Raw genomic sequence first — 15,919 nt, 5'->3', positions numbered from 1 at the left:
GGGAGAACCTCTACCTTGAACAAGTTGATGTTGTCGATCTGGCTCTGAAAGAGAAAGTCATTGATGGTCTTCAGCTCTGTCCCTAAGGATAAACAAAGAAGGGCCTTGGAATCCTTGCTCTGAAGACCACAGGCCCAGAGGTGAGCTCAGAAACGGCTCAGACCATCTCTGAGTCTCTGAAGGCCGCCCTCTTACCTGTTTGCGAAAGGCTCTGTGTGTTGGGATTTTGCTTAATGTTTCCTAAAACAGAATTCAAGCAGGTCAGGATGGGGATCCTCTGCCCCCCACCCCCATCCTCTCACACATTTTGTGTGTACGCTATTTGATGTACTCATCAAATAAGAGCATTCACATGTAAACAGGTTTTTTGCCATTTATGGCACCCAAAGAACCCACTGAGAGGGTGGGAAGCTCTAGGAAGCCTCAAAATCTAACCCACGTTTGCATATGGAGCCCAAAGCCTTGTTATCTCATTCTTTTCACACCTCCTCCAAGGAGGCTGGGGCCAAGGGACCACCCACTTTACGCAGGTGCAAAGAGTTGTCCAGGCTGCACAGTGGCCAGTGGCAAGGCAGAGGTGGAAGGGAGGAACACCGACATTAGACAAAATCCCTCCAGTGGGACGCCGCACTGGTTTTCCAGAACTTTGGCTTCTAGGAAAGCCTTCAAATGACAGCCATATATATAGCAAAGGAAAGGGTAGGTGACACAGAATTGTGCAAAGCAGTATGGAACCTAGAGCCGGAAGCCTCTAGTCTCTCCTACTAGGTTCATGAAGCAGAGGCAGGTCACATCTCTGAGCTTTAGTTGACTCCTCTGTCAACAACAGTGAGTGTGCCTGTGCAGCTCTCCTCATAGGAGCACTCCAAACTAACGTCACCCGTTTCTATTACACTATGCTGTTATTACTACCTGAGAAGTAAGGTCTAGCAAAATAAAAAGGACTCAGGGAAATATAAACTAGAAACCTAAAAAAGGATCTACGGTCAGACAATTCAACAAAGCTATGAAAAATAAGAATCTTCTAAATCAATGGCCAAGACAATTCTTGAGGACACAGAAATCCCAGGTGTCCTGACTGGCATCCAGAGAAGGGACTGCAGCAAGCTTAGCAGGCCAGGGGCTGGGGTGGGCATAGTGCTCCTTACCTCCCAACACAGTCACAAACTGCTCCAACAGATACAGGAGCTGTTTGATGTACATCAAGTTCTTGGCCTTCAGACGCTTCCTGAGGAGACACCAACGGACATCAAGTGGTAGCACTCCCCAAGCTGCTTCCCTTCCAAATAGCCCAAGTTGTGGCCTTTCTGTCCAGTGTCTTTCAAGGCAGACCACAGTGACAAATATGGTCCCAGAGAAAAAGGCTGGCCGTGGCCCAAGGCCTTCACAGCCAGCTGTTGTGTCCCAAGCACCCTCGGCCTATGTGGGGGTACACACCACTGTAAACAGGAGGTAAACAGCACCCTGGCCCACTCGGTGTGGTGCCTGGGCCAGAGATGGAGACCCAAGTGCCTTCTCCCAGAGACTGAGCAGGATTTCCCTTCCCCCTCAGGAGGCAGTGTCTTACCCATATCGTTCCATATACTGGAGCAACTGGGAATGGGCCTGGCAGAACTGGAGAGAACAGAGAACAGGTGTGAAGGCGGCCCAGGGTCTGAGCAAGCAGCCTAGGGCTGTGCCAATGATATCTTAGATCATGCCTAGAAGATGCCAGCCAGGACACCTCATGGGAAACAACCAAGGTGAAGAGAGCAGCACACTGCTTATGCCCCCCTGAATTTCAAGAGTTCTCAACATTAACTAGGAATACCAGCCTGCACAGAGGCAGCGTGGGGTTTCACAATACTGTGTATGCTGCATGGCACAGAGGAGATAATCGATAAATAGTGGCTTTCAGAAATACTGAGAACCCCTCAAAGCAACAATAATGATGTCCAACCATGTGAGGACCCTGCTCCCCTCACCCCACTGTCCTGGGTTATAGAGAACTGGCTGGTACCACCCTGGGCTGGAGGGACTCAGGATGACATATGCCAGTGAGGAACAAGGAAATGAGTCACCTTGTCTGCGCTGGGTGCCAGCATTTCTAAGATCTGGGTCCCCGTAGTTCTAGCCAGTCCGCCCCTGACGAGGCCACTGCCTCGACTCAGCGCACCCTTCCCCACGCCATTGCCAGACGAATTCCAGGTCTAGGCACTTGGAGAGATGATCCACATCCCCTCTTCCCCACAGCAGGCACTGGCCCAAGAAGGGAGAGGCCGACCCACCTGGGAACCGGTGACCTCTGCACTGTAGATGCCCGTGATGGTGTCAATCAGGTTGTGAGCCTCATCAATGACCACCACCTGTCCCTGCAGCCGGATCCCTGCGGCCTGGCGGGTGGCCCCGTGCAGCAGCATCTGGTAGGGCAGCACCACGAGCTGGGAGGAGGGGGTGGCCACCTGAGCAGGGCTGGGCTCCTTGCCACAACAGCCCCACCTGCTCTAAGCTCCTGGTGTGAGTGGTTTCATTTCCCAACCAGAATACGTGTAGGGGCATTCAAGAGTGAAAGCTCTAGCAAAGCCCTGTGCTTTTAGCAACAGACCCCCTCTTCAGGTTTTATGTGGAACATGAAATATGAAACAGACATAACTGGGGCCAATCTGAATCTGACTGAACCAAGAGTGGCGGTGGGCAGAGGGGAGCAGAGAGAAGCGTGGAACCCCTGCTTAGCCTTATCCATACCCCTGAGGTAGCCCCTGAGGCACCCAAGGTTCCTCAAAACACTGTGAAAACCAGTGGTGTACTAGTAGGTAGCCCTGGGTTCTGGTCTTAGAGCTGTTATTTCCCAGATAAATGACTCTGGAAGAGTGACTTAATCTTTCTGTGCCTCAATTTCTTCATCTGCAAAATGATAAACTCTATCTCAAATAAGGGCTAAGGGGTGGAGAGTAAACAAAAAAGCATTCCATGAATTTTTAGGTGCTCTCTGTGATGATGATTTTACAGTTAAAAGAATACGGATAGAGTGAAAATCCACAAAACTAGAAACTTAAGGCCCAGCTTTAATACTGGCTCCATTACTCACCCACTAAGAGAAAACAGATATATCACTTAACCTTTCTGGGCCTGTGTCCTCATACGGATATGAGAACATATGGATAATACTTGCCTTTGCTTTTTTAGTAGGATACTACAAAGCAAAAATGAGGTGAAAAGTATCTCAAAAAGTTAAGATCATGAAAATCTCAGGACATCTTACTATATTTGCACACAGGTATCTATGGCACTAATCTTGCAATGTGGCAAACAGACCCCAGGCACGGCATGCAACAATGCTGAGGGCTGGGAGGGTTCTGGAATTTAATTCTGAGCACCCACACAACACGGTTCAACGTAGTATATTAATGAGCACTTAACTGCCTTGTAAAATGATTACTCATGTTCCCTGAATCACTGAAAACCTACCTAATCTCTTCTTTCTTATATGGAAGTCTCCATAATCGAAACCCTATTTCCAAAAGCCATTCAAATTAAGAAGTGGCAGTTAGACAGTAAAATCGTACCAAATAACAATGGTATTTTTGATCTGGCAAACCGGCAGTTTTTCTGTTTAAAGATGACACCAAATGTGGCAAGTCTAGAGAAGACTGTCTTCTCACACACTGGTGGGTAGGTTCCTCCGAAAGGCCATCTGGGAACACGTTTCTGGTGCAGCACCCTTACTTCATCCCCTCAGCTTTCGCCCCCGACTCTGTGTTTTCACTAGGACTGCACACCCCTTCCTGGCTTTTATCTGCTGTCCCCAATAATGCCAACTATTCCTGCAACCCAGAGCCACAAGGCACCTGGGGCTGCCTCTGACCCTACGCACCAGGCGTGTGGGTGACAGGTCACCGGTGTGCAGTGTGTTGGTCAGTCCAACCATGGCCAGTGACATCCTCCCAAATTAAGAGGAATGAGGAAACTCCTTGGGGCTGAGGCCACAGTTAGAGCCAAGAGTGACTGCCCAACCCTCCAGGGTCTTCACCTGGGCTGCTGGAATGGCAAACCGGCTCCCGTAATAGGGACAGGCCCGAGCCTCCTTCCCCAGGGACACCAGCTGCTCGATGTCCTTCACCCCCACCAGGACCTCGTCTCGGAGAAGCTGCAGCTGCTCATAGCTGTAGAAGGGGCATGCGGCCCGGTGCTCCTGCCTTCTCCTCTTGGGCTTCTCATCCTCAGCTCTGCTCTTCTCTGAGGGGCACAGGCACAAGGGGGCAAAGGCAGAAAGAATGGTAAGTGTCCATGGGGTCAGGAGCCCAATTCCATAGGGTGGGGTCCGATAAACCCTTCCCAGTACTGCTCGGTACTCAGCACACCATTCTGGTATTTCACTTGGTGTTCGCTAGAAAAAGCCAGTAAAATCATCTCAGAGCCAGGGTTCTGAACTAGACACTGACCCAAAAAGCAAAACGCCTTTTCCCAAGGAGATGGTCTTTAGGAAGGACCCGGCCGTCTGCTCTGCCGTCACTGCCATTTAAGACACTATTTCCCACATCCTTGTCCACTTCTGCCCCACTCCCGACCCCTTCCCAGTACTGCCTGAGGCTACACGACAGTCCCAGAGCTCTTTGCTGCACAGCTCCAGGGTGCTGGCGGCTACCGTGTTTACTTCTCTGCATCTCCATGCAGCGGTCATTGATAAGCTGCGCAGAACCCAGGTTTTTCACATCTTCATTTATACAAAGATTCTAGAAGACAGAGGATAAAGAAAAAGTCAACACAATGGTCCTGGCTACGTGATACACAGCAACCCTCCAGAGCCTGCCTAGCCCCCCAAGGACCGGAAGAGGCCGATCCTCCCACCGCTCGGCCTGCCTCGGACCCACAATTCTTCTATGTCTGGAAGAAGAAGACGAAGGCCCAGGGAAGGGAGCAGGTTGGCACCCGAGCCAAGACCCACTGCCTCTGTTTACCTGCCGAGAGCCGAGGGAGACAAGCCGGGTGTCCTTGCCAAAGGGGCTTCTCTGCACTTCGTGCACAAACTGGGCCAGCTGGGAGTGCGTCCGACTGCAGTAGTAAATCTGCTCCGAGAAAAAGCAGGGCATTTCAAAGAGGAGACCACAATTTCTCCAAATATTGTCTGCACATCAAGGAATACATGGTCTAATAGGCTGAGGGACTGGGGAGAGTGGCCAAAAATACACAAACCTAAAGCAAGGGGATTCTGTCCCACAGCAGATCTCAGTTAACACAGGGCCGGGGCAGTCCCCACCATCCCCTCAGCTCCAGAAGGTCACGAGAACACCCACGACATGGAGCGCCTCCTATCAGTCCTGCTCAGCCGCTAATCCAGCCACTTTACAGGGCTTGTTCATCTCAGGACAGGCCGCCTCCCTGAGCCGTGGTTCCCAAATGGGAAAGAGTAGATTCTGGGGAGTGTGATGGGGGGTGGGCTGTCCACACACACCTCCCAAAGGGCTTGGAAGACAGGCGGGCAGTAAGGCAGGGGGGCACTGAGCTAAACTCTCTCTGTGCTCCTCTGAGATGGAGAACAGCGACAAAAGAAGAGAAAAATAGAGGCAAAATATCTACTTTTAACGGAGAAAACAAGAGTCTTACACAAATGAAACCAAATGATTTTAAACATGAGAGGTGTCAGAATCATATGTACCTCACAGAACTCCATGCCAATGAAAATACAAACCAGAGAAGAGGGAGCCAAAGGGCAGGGTGCTCTTGCTCTGGCCTGCCACCCCCCCTTTCCCCAGAGAGATACCACTGGTCCATGGCCCAGAACGGCAGCTCCTGGATGCCCTGGGGCACACAAGCCCAGGCTTCACTGCCAGGAGAGGCCTCTCCTCTGGGTGCCTAGCCCATCTGGCCAAGTAAGCACCGACACCAAGATCTGGGTCTGGGGAACCCCAGGAGAGTGAGAAGCAGCTAGGGGGATACAGCCCTGGACTGGGGACCAATCCCAGAATACCCAGGACACGATGTCTTACCTTAGTTACGTGTTCTTCCTCCAGGTCCTCCTCCTCCTCCTCCTCGTCCACTCTGAGAGAGAAAAATAACACGGAACAGTCTTCCCTGGGGACTCAGGTCAACTGAGATGCACTGTACCGAGCATGTGCCATGTATGGGAACTAGCTAAACAAGTAAGCTGTTCCCCGCATGGAGGCCAGCATTGCTGGGGTTGGAGCCCTCAGCCAAAGGGAGACAGACCATTCCAACAACCAGGTTCCACCAATGAGCAGGTGCTCATTCGCTCAGTCAGAGAGACACCCCCAGGATAACACCAACCCCATCCTCCCACTGCCGCTCAGGAGGGAAATGAGAAAGGGGCACAGTATGCCTGAAGCCTAGGTTCAGTGTCTGACTTGTCCCTCATCAAAGGCTACTCTGTCCTCACTGTCCACCCTCCAGAAAACTGGAATTCTCTCAGTTCCCCACAGAACTTTGCTCTTTGCCACCTCAGAGCCTTGGACATGCTGTTCTCTTTGCCTGGAATGCTCTCTCCCTTCACCTCCTCTTTTACCTAGCCAACTGTCAACTTTGAGATCCCCATATAAACATTGTCTCCTCTGTTCAGCCTTCTCCAACCTCCCCCATAGGCTTGGCTGGCCTCTGACACACTGCCATGGCCCCCCTGCACCTCATTCAAAATAACTTATTCTTGGTCTGTTTCCCCCTCCAGGCTGTCACGTCCACGGGCAGGACCTGGGAGTATCTAGCTTCTGTGAATGCCAGGGGTCCCACCAAGGCCTTGGCACACAGCAGGAATTCCACGCACATTTCCTGAGGGAAGTCACAACTGACTGCTGACTGACTGAATAAAAGATGCTGTCACTCAGAACCAGATAAATCTCTTCTCTCGCCAGCACCTCAGTCTACCATTCCCAGCAATGAATGAAGAGCCCATGTGCACTGGCAGATTGGTGGGGAGATAAATCCTGCATTACAAGGCTGAATGTTTGGTCAACATTATTAGTCTAGGTTCCTCAGAAAACACAAAATCTTTCACAGACACACTCTACCTACAGGGCCATCACTGGGATTCTTTTTACTCACCTGGCAAATTTTATTTTAAAAAAAAAGCAGAAATGCTAATTGCTTTGGGGGATTAGAAGAGGAGTTATAGGGTTGCCTTCCCGGTCAATAAATAAATCAATAATTGTTCAGTCAGCTTTGTCTGAAAGGCCTTGATTTAAATCACACAGTAAGCAAACTCAACCGAATCTAGTAAGAAGCTGGACATGTGAAGAAATGAAGAGCAAAAATTTTATATTCAGAATGAGTTGTGTTCTCAGAGAGGCTCATGTCTCTTGAAATGCCAGGGCACTGGAAGCTGTAGAAATCTGCAGGATTACTGGCTCAGGCCCAGACCCTAAGTAGCACTTTCTCTAATATTCACAAACTCCACTCAAGTTCTTTCTCTTGTTCCCAGGGGCCTCTTGAGGAGAAGTACAGGAGTGGGCAAGCAGTCTTGGAGGCAGGTGGCAAAGGGTTTACAGAGCCTCTCTGCCCTTATCTCTTCGAGATAGGATGCATAAAGAGGTCTGGACATCTCAGCCCTGGGCAGGGTCAAAAGTTTTGGTTCTAATCCAGATCCCAAAATCTGTGCTTCGGGGCAGGCCTCTGAGCACCAAAGGAAAAGCCCAGGACTAGATGATTTCAGAGGCAAATTCTACCAAATATTTAAAGAAATAATGCCAACCCTTCTCAACCTCTTCCAAAATACTGAAGAGGAGGGAACACTCCCAAACTCATTTTATGAGACCACCATTACCCTGATACCAAAGCCAGGTAAGAACACTACAAACACAGGAAACTACAGGCTAGCATATTTCCCTGATGAATACAGATGCAAAAATTCTCAACAAAACACTAACAAACTGAACTAAATAGCATATTAAAAGGATCATACTCCATGATCAAGTGGGATTTATCCCTAAAATATGATGGCTCATCATATGCAAATCAGTAAATGGGATACATCAATAAATAGAATGATATATAAAAGTCACATAATCATCTCAACACAGAAAAAAACATGACAAAATCCAACGCCTGTTCATGATAAAAACTCTCAATCAATTAGGTACAAATGAATGTACCTCAACATAATAAAGGCCATCTATTACAAGCCCACAGCTAACATCTGAACAGTAAAAGAGTGAAAGATTTTGCATCAAGACAAGGAAAAAGACAAAGTTGCCCACTCTCACCACTCCTATTCAACATAATACTGGAAGTCATAGCCAGACCAATCAGACAAGAAAAAGAAATAAAAAGCATCCAAACTGGAAAGGAAGAAGTAAACAACATGATTTTATTTACAAAAACCCTGAAGATAGCACCAAAAAACTGCTAGGACTAATAAATTCAGTGAAGCTGCAGGGCACATGACCAACACACAAAAATCAGGTACATTTCTGTACACTAATAATAAACTATCTGAAAAAGAAATAAAAGTCTAACTTATAAAGGCATCAAAAACAATAAAATACTGGGGCACCTGGGTGGCTAAGTCAGTTGAGTGTCTGACTCTTGATTTCAGCCCAGGTCACGTCTCACAGTTTGTGAGTTTGAGCCCCGCATTGGGCTCTGAGCTGACAGCTCGGAGCATCCTTGGGATTCTCTCTCTCCCTCTCCCTCTCCCTCCCCCTCCCCCACTCACACTCTTTCTTTCAAAATAAATTTTAAAAAACATTTAAAAAAAAACAATAAAATATTGGGGTGCCTGGGTGGCTCAGTTGGTTAAGCGTACAACTCTTGATTTCAGTCAGGACATGATCTGATCTCATGGTCTGTGATTCTGAGCCCTGCATCAGGCTGTGTTCTGACAGCAAGGGGCCTGCTTGGGACTCTCTTCTCTCCCCCTCTCTGCCCCTCCCCCACTCACCTGTTCTCTGTCTCTCTCAAAGTAAATAACTTAAAAAAAAAAAAAAACAATAAAATACTCAGGAATAAATTTAACCAAGGAGGTGAAAGACATATACTCAAAACTACAAGACTTTGATGAAGAAACTGGAGATGACACAGATGACAAAATGTCCCATGTTCATGGGTCACAAGAATTAACGTGGCTAAAATGTCCATACTACTCAAAGCTATCTATAGATTTAATGCAATTCCTTATCAAGATTCCAATGGCATTTTTTAGATATTGAAAAAGAATCCTAAAAATCATTAGGAACCACAAAAGACCCCAAACAGCCAAAGCAATCTTGAGAAAGAATAAAGCTGGAGGAATCACAATTCCTTATTTCAAACAGCATGGTAATCAAAACACTTTGGTACTGGCATAAAAACAGACACATAAGACCCGTGGAACAGAACAGAGCCCAAAAATAAACCCAGGTATATATAGTAAAGTACTATTGGACAAGGGAGCCAAGAATACTCAATGAGGAAAAGATGGCCTCTTCAACATGGTGCTGGGCAAACTGAATAGTCACAGGCAAAAGAACGAAATGGAACCCCTCTCCTACACCACTCACAAAAACTAAGTCAAAATGGATTAAAAACTTAAACGTAAGACCTAAAATCATAAAACTCCTAGAAGAAAACACAGGAAAAAGTTTCATGACATTGTTCTTCTCAATAATTTCTTAGATAGGACATCAAAAGTATAAGCAACAAAAGCAAAAATAAACAGGTGGGACTATGTCAAACTAAAAAGCTTCTGCACAGCAAAAGAAACAATCAACAAAATGAAAAGGCAACCAAGAAAGGAGAAAATATTTGCAAACCACCTATCTGATGATAAGGGGCTTATATCCAAAATATATAAGGGACTCATAGAACTCAACAGCAAAAAACAAGTAATCCAATTAAAAAATGGGCAGAGGTGGGGCGCCTGGGTGGCTCAGTTGGTTAAGCGTCCAACTTTGGCTCAGGTCACGATCTCATGGTTTGTGAGTTCAAGCCCAGCATCAGGCTCTGTGCTGACAGCTCAGAGCCTGGAGCCTGCTTCAGATTCTGTGTCTCCCTCTCTCTCTGCCCCTCCTCCACTCACATCCTGTCTCTTTCTCAAAAATAAACAGAAAAAAAATTTTTAAATGGGCAGAGGAACTGAATATACATTTTTCCAAAGACATACAAATAGCCAACAGGTACACGAAAAGATGCTCAACATCACTGATCCCCAAGGAAATGCAAATCAAAACTGCAATGAGATTTCACTTCACACCTGTTAGCATGGCTACCGCCAAAAAGATAAAAAGATGAGGTGCTTGGGTGGCTCAGCCCATTCAGCATCCAACTCTCGATTTCAGCTTGGGTCACGATCCCAGGGTCATAAGGATCAAGCCCCAGGTCAGGCGCTGCACTGAGAATGGAGCCTGCTTGGGATTTTCTCTCCCTCTGCCCTTCTCTCCTGCTTGTACTCTGAAAGACAAGGAACGGAACGGAACGGAACGGAACGGAACGGAAAGGAAAGGAAAGGAAAGGAAAGGAAAGGAAAGGAAAGGAAAGGAAAGGAATGGAACGGAAAGGAAAGGAAAGGAAGAAAGAGAAAGAAATGTTTGCAAGGATGTGGACAAAAGGGAACCCTTGCGCACTGTGGGTGGCAATGTAAATTGGTGCAGCCACTCTAGAAAACAGCACGGACATTCCTCAAAAAATTAGAAATATTAAGTAGCATATGACCCAGCAATCCCATTTCTGGGTATATATCTAGAGGAAATGAAATCACTATCTCATGGAGATCTCTGCATCCTCATGTTCAATGCAGCACTGATGAAAACAACCGAAGTATCCACTGACAGATGAATGAATAATGAAAATGTCTCTCTCTCTCTCTCTCTCTCTCTCTCTCTCTCTCTCTCACACACACACACACACACACACACACACACACACACACACACACACACACGGAAATATTCAGCCATAAAAAAGAAAGAAGTCTTGCCATTTGTGACAATATATATGGACCTTGAGGGCATTCTGCTAAGTGATGTAAGTCAGACAGAGAAGGACAATTCTGTGACATATCCTAAGTGGAATCTAAAAAAACCAAACTCCTAGAAACAGAGTAGATTGCTAGGGGCTGAAGAGGGACGTGAAAGTAGTCAAAAGGTAAAGGTACCATTATAAGATAATACGTTCTAGGGTCACAGCATGATGACTGTCATTAACTACACTGTATTGTACACCTGACAGCTGCTAGGAGAGCACATCTTTAAAGAAATGTTAAGTATGTGAGACGATGGATTTGTTAACTACCCTTATCATAGTGATTGTTTTGCAATGCATACATGTATCAGATATCAGATCATCATGGTATATATCTTAAACTTACACAATGTTATAACCCAATTATATCTCAATAAAGCTGAGGGGGAAAAGAAAGAAAAGTCAGGGCAGCTGGGACGCTGAGCACCCGATGGTGAAGTTAGAAGGTGCACTGCAGACACACTGAAGATTTTCTCCATCACAAAAGAGTCAACCAAAGGTTTCAGGCCTTGGAGTTACACTCTACACAGACATGGTGACCAGTGTCAATGAGAATGTAGAACACTGGAGTCACCTTTAGAGGAGCAGAAAACAATGCTTCCAAGTTGGGAGCCTAAGAGGGATGACCTCTAGGGGTACTTGTGACTTGGGGAAAGAACTGATACCAAAATGACTTTAATGCCCTAATGCCCAAATACAATCCTGTTACTCCCTTGTTTGAAACCCCACAGCCCCACTGCACTGAGAACACCCAAACCCTCAGTGGACCCATGAGGCCCAAACACACAGCTGCCTCTTCTTCCCCTCTCTCCCTCATTCGCTCTTGCTCAGCCCCTGGGCCTTCTCTGTGCCCCTTGAACTTACCAAACCTGTTCCCGTTTCCAGACCAGGGTACCTTCAGGCTACTGACTAGACCTCTCTTCTCCCAGGTCTCCCCATGGCTCTTTCTCATGCTTTGTCACCCCCTTGGAGGGCTCTCCTAGCTTCACCTGGAGGTGCGACCCCACACGCTACCCCTTTCACGTTTTATTCTCCTCCTGGGCAAATGTGCTCATTTCACAGTTCTGGTGTACATTCCCCACCCCCCGCCATCAACTACATGCAAGCTCCGGAGGGCAGGGGTCATGTCTGTTGTCTGTGGCATCTGGAGCCACGCCACACCTAGAGCAGACCCTCAAAGGTCATTTGTGCAACTAAAGCATGAATGAAAAAGGAGGCTCCCACTAGGGCAGTGTGGCCTCAGAACATCCTCACTGTCACCTTCAGTGTTTGTACTCCACCCAGCAGCTTAGGACTCACACATCAGAAACTCAGAAGCCAGAAGGCGAAAAGAACAAGTTGGGCTAAGGATACATTGATGATTTATATCATAAACCTCACAAGGTGTAGTCTAGGAGCTAAGAGCACATGATCAAAAGTGGCCTGGGTGCTGGGTGCAGGTCCCTGCTCCTCCCCTTCCTAGCCCTGTAGCCTAAGGCACAGCCCCCATTTATGAGGAACTTAAGGGATGGCATTCCATCCCTTCAGATGTCTCATGAGGGACACAGCAGGCTGCCTCTCTCTAGGCACAGGAGCTGCCTCCCTGGGAGCCCCCATGCAGACCAGCACAGGGGAGGTGGGTAAAGGAGAAGCACCATCTTACCCACGAGCTGCTCCCTTCTCCTCATCGCTCTCGTACTCGGCGAGGACCAGCTCCTCGTCCCCACATACCAGCTGCTCTAGGGGCTCGGTCCCTGTTCCTTCTGCTAGCATCTCCCTGCTGAGGTGGAGGAGACGCTCCATTTCTTCTTCTTCCCGTCTCTGTGTAAGAGCATTACAAGTGGGACAGAGGAATCTCAGTATGGGTGCCCCTGCCCCCTTGACGGAGTCAGCCTCGAAGTGGCTACCACCAAGGACAACACACATGCCATTTCGACAGGCCTCACTGTCCTACTGGTATCTACACCCCAGGCATCAATACCTCAGCTCAAGCTGCCAGCTTCCGGGTGATGAGGGGGTGGTCAGGGCAAGAATACTGAGGTCCTGACCACTCACCCAAAGGAGAAACTCCGTGAGGCCCCACGCAGTGGGACCGTGCCCATACACCATCCCTGCCACTCCGAGAGGACACTCACCATGCGCTTGGCTGCATACTTGAGCTGTGCATTGTGACGGATCTGCTGCAGGCGCTCTTCTCGCTTCTTCCGCCTGACCTGCTCCTCCTACAGGGTGAAGGAGCCACACAGGAAACTCCCGCAGGAGGCCCAAACCAGGCCCTCCTTAAAGAGTTGGGGCTTGGCCTCGTGCCTCTTCACACAGGGCGGTTCTCCCTTCCATGGGCAACTCTCAAGGGTGCAGCAGCATCCCTGACCCTCACTGGGTCCCAGCCCTATTGCTCACTGCAGGTCTACACACTCCCTCCCGAAGCCACAGACTCTCAATCAAATTCATTCCCTTAATGGAGTTTGCAGCCACTGAACCATGTTGCCAATGGCAACAGTGAGGTTCTTTTTCCAGGTGGGTAATGAATGGAACTGCCAATCCCTGGTCTAGAGAAGGCCCACTGACATCAGCTTTAAAAAGACAGAAAGCGGGATGCCTGGGTGGCTCAGTCAGTTGAGTGTCCAACTCTTGGTTTCAGCTCAGATCATGATCTCATGGTTCAAGAGTTCAAGCCTCGTGTCGGGCTCCGTGCTGACAGCGCAGAGCCTGCTTGGGATTCTCTCCTCCTCCTTCTCTCTCTGCCCCTCTCCCACTCTCCCTCTCTCAAAAATAAACAAATAAACTTTAAAAAGACAGCAAGGGCACAGTACCACTGGCTCAAGAAGGCACTGCAAAGGAGAAGGACACACTCATCAACCCCAAATTACCACCCAAACACTGTTTCCTGGATCATTCTCACCTCCCGTCACCCTAGGGCTCACCTTCAGCCGGTCCACCAGGTTCCTTTCTTCTTTCTTCTGCACAAACTGAGTCACCCAGTCAGGCTCTCCGGCAGGCCTCAGGGTGTCTGGGGTCTCTTTGCAGGAGGATGAAAGAAATGGGAGCTGATCCTTCTCATCACTTAAGGGGACAGTTCCAGTTTCAAGGAGACGTGCTTCTTCTTGATGTTTCTTCTGTTCAAAGTCACGGAGCCAGGAAAGGGCCCCACAAATCAGACTTAAAGATTTTCCCTACAGGAAGAAAAAGGTCTTCAGGAAAAGAGAACAAAAATTAAAGCTTTCCAGATGATGTTTCCCATTTTAATAAAGCCTTCAGGGAAGGTCTACCTTTAATTACTAGAAGGTAGTTTAAGACTGAGCTGGGAAAGGGCAGGAAAGGAATTAGCAAAAGGATAGCCAAGGAAAATATGAAAAAGGAAGAAATGAAAATGAAATTCATGGTTTAATTATACAGCTCATTGTTCCTAAAATAATTTAATGTGGCTTATCAGGCTACATATAAATACCGCGAGTTAACAAAATTAAAAGGTGAAGAATTTGGAGCACCTGAGTGGCTCAGTAGGTTAAGCGTCAGACTTCAGCTTGGGTCATGATCTCACGGTTCGTGAGTTCAAGCCCCACATGGGGCTCTGTGCTGACAGCTCGGAGCCTGCTTGGGATTCTCCCTTTCTCTCTGCCCCTCCCCCACTTGTACTCTCACTCTGTCTCTCTCTCTCAAAAATAAACATTAAAAAATTAAAAAAAAAAAAAAAAAAGGTGAAGAATTAGATAAATAGCCCCCAAAAAGAATTTAGGCCAAATAATATATAGCTTGAAATCCTATATCCTCACTAAGGGGGAGCCACCTTGGGCTCTCCACTTTAATACAGCCCCATGAGTCCTGGTCTTCAAAACACTTTAAAAGCAAACGAATTGCTCTGGAGAACACAATTCTTTACTTAAAGACCAGAATTTTCCCTGTGGGTTGAATTGGGAGGACCCTCCGCCCAAACTCTTGTGTTAAGTCCTAACCCTGAGTGTCTCAGAATGTGACCTTATTTGGAAACAGGGTCACTCCAGATGTATTTAGTTAAGATCAGGGCCCTGATCCAGTAAGACTGGTGTCCTTACAGAAAGGGGAAATTGGGACACCAAGGCATGCCCAGAGGGAAAGCGATGTGATAAAACACAGGGGGGCAGGCCAGAACAGTCTCTTCTTTCTCACCCTCAGAGAGACCCACCCCTGCCTACACTGTGATTCTGCATTTCTGGCCTCCAGAACTGTGAAGAGGAAGTTTCTATTACTGAAACCCCCAGCCTGTGAAACTCTGTTACGGCAGGGGGAGCACTAACACAGTCCTTCTGGGAGGCCACTGACATGGGTTTCTTAAGGCTGCTTCTTCTGGTGTCCAAAGGGCAGTTCAGTTCAGGCGAGTCTCTACAGGAACCTACACGTTCCAGGCAGGCAGTCAGCTCTCCGAGCCTGCTTAAACTAGGGGGTCCCAGAGTACCCAGAGGGGTTCTGAACCTAATTTGGGCTTAAACGAACTATAGGTAAAATGCACAGGTGTTCAGAGATGGGGAAAGAGCAGAGCACAGTGGCTAAGGCTCCAGAGTCTAGGCTGCTGGCCAAACACTGGCTCCTCCACTCACCAGCTGTGACCTGAGGCTAACCTTTCTAGGCTTCTTTGCTCCACACGTACAAACATGGGAAGTTGGAGAAAAAAAAAAAAAAGGTGGGGAGGGGGATAGTAATAGTACCTTCCTCAGAGAACTGCTGCAAGCATTAAGTTCCTACCCATAAAGGTTAATACCTACAGGGGCACCTGGGTGGCTCAGTGGCTTAAGCATCCGACTCCAGCTCAGGTCATGATCTCACAGGTTAAGCCCCGCATTGGGCTCTGTGCTGACACCTCAGAGCCTGAAGGCTGCTTCAGATTCTGTGTCTCCCTCTTTCTGCCCCTCCCCTGATTGAGCTCTGTCTCTCCCTCTCTCTCAAAGATAAATAACATGAAACATAACATCTCAAAGATAAATAAACATGAAAAAAAAATTTTTTGAAAGAAAAAGGTTAATACCTACACTAGGATTAGAAC

At 47.9% G+C, this 15,919-nt stretch overlaps 1 protein-coding gene across 6 annotated transcripts in view; it reads right to left on the bottom strand.

Moving 5' to 3' along the window:
• Positions 1-15,919, bottom strand: part of DDX11 (DEAD/H-box helicase 11) — a 39,301-nt gene that overhangs the window by 13,758 nt on the left and 9,624 nt on the right. For 5 of the 6 annotated variants that reach the window (XM_086714330.1, XM_086714333.1, XM_086714334.1 and 2 more), the window contains exons 3-14: positions 13,827-14,075; positions 13,038-13,124; positions 12,566-12,723; positions 5,967-6,018; positions 4,938-5,045; positions 4,625-4,712; positions 4,010-4,215; positions 2,268-2,420; positions 1,568-1,614; positions 1,149-1,228; positions 196-240; positions 15-82 (exon numbers count right to left, since the gene is read on the bottom strand). In XM_086714330.1, coding sequence (XP_086570456.1) covers positions 15-82; positions 196-240; positions 1,149-1,228; positions 1,568-1,614; positions 2,268-2,420; positions 4,010-4,215; positions 4,625-4,712; positions 4,938-5,045; positions 5,967-6,018; positions 12,566-12,723; positions 13,038-13,124; positions 13,827-14,075 — 1,341 coding nt within the window. The remainder of the gene's footprint in view (positions 1-14; positions 83-195; positions 241-1,148; positions 1,229-1,567; positions 1,615-2,267; positions 2,421-4,009; positions 4,216-4,624; positions 4,713-4,937; positions 5,046-5,966; positions 6,019-12,565; positions 12,724-13,037; positions 13,125-13,826; positions 14,076-15,919) is intronic. The other variant, XM_086714332.1, reaches the window with a different exon arrangement.

Source organism: Puma concolor, chromosome B4 (assembly GCF_028749965.1).
Source record: "Puma concolor isolate L17-30 chromosome B4, mPumCon1.1.hap2, whole genome shotgun sequence".
In the NCBI taxonomy this organism is placed as follows: Eukaryota; Metazoa; Chordata; class Mammalia; order Carnivora; family Felidae; genus Puma; species Puma concolor.
Note: the sequence above shows the minus strand (reverse complement) of the source record. Positions and strands in the feature narration are given on the sequence as shown.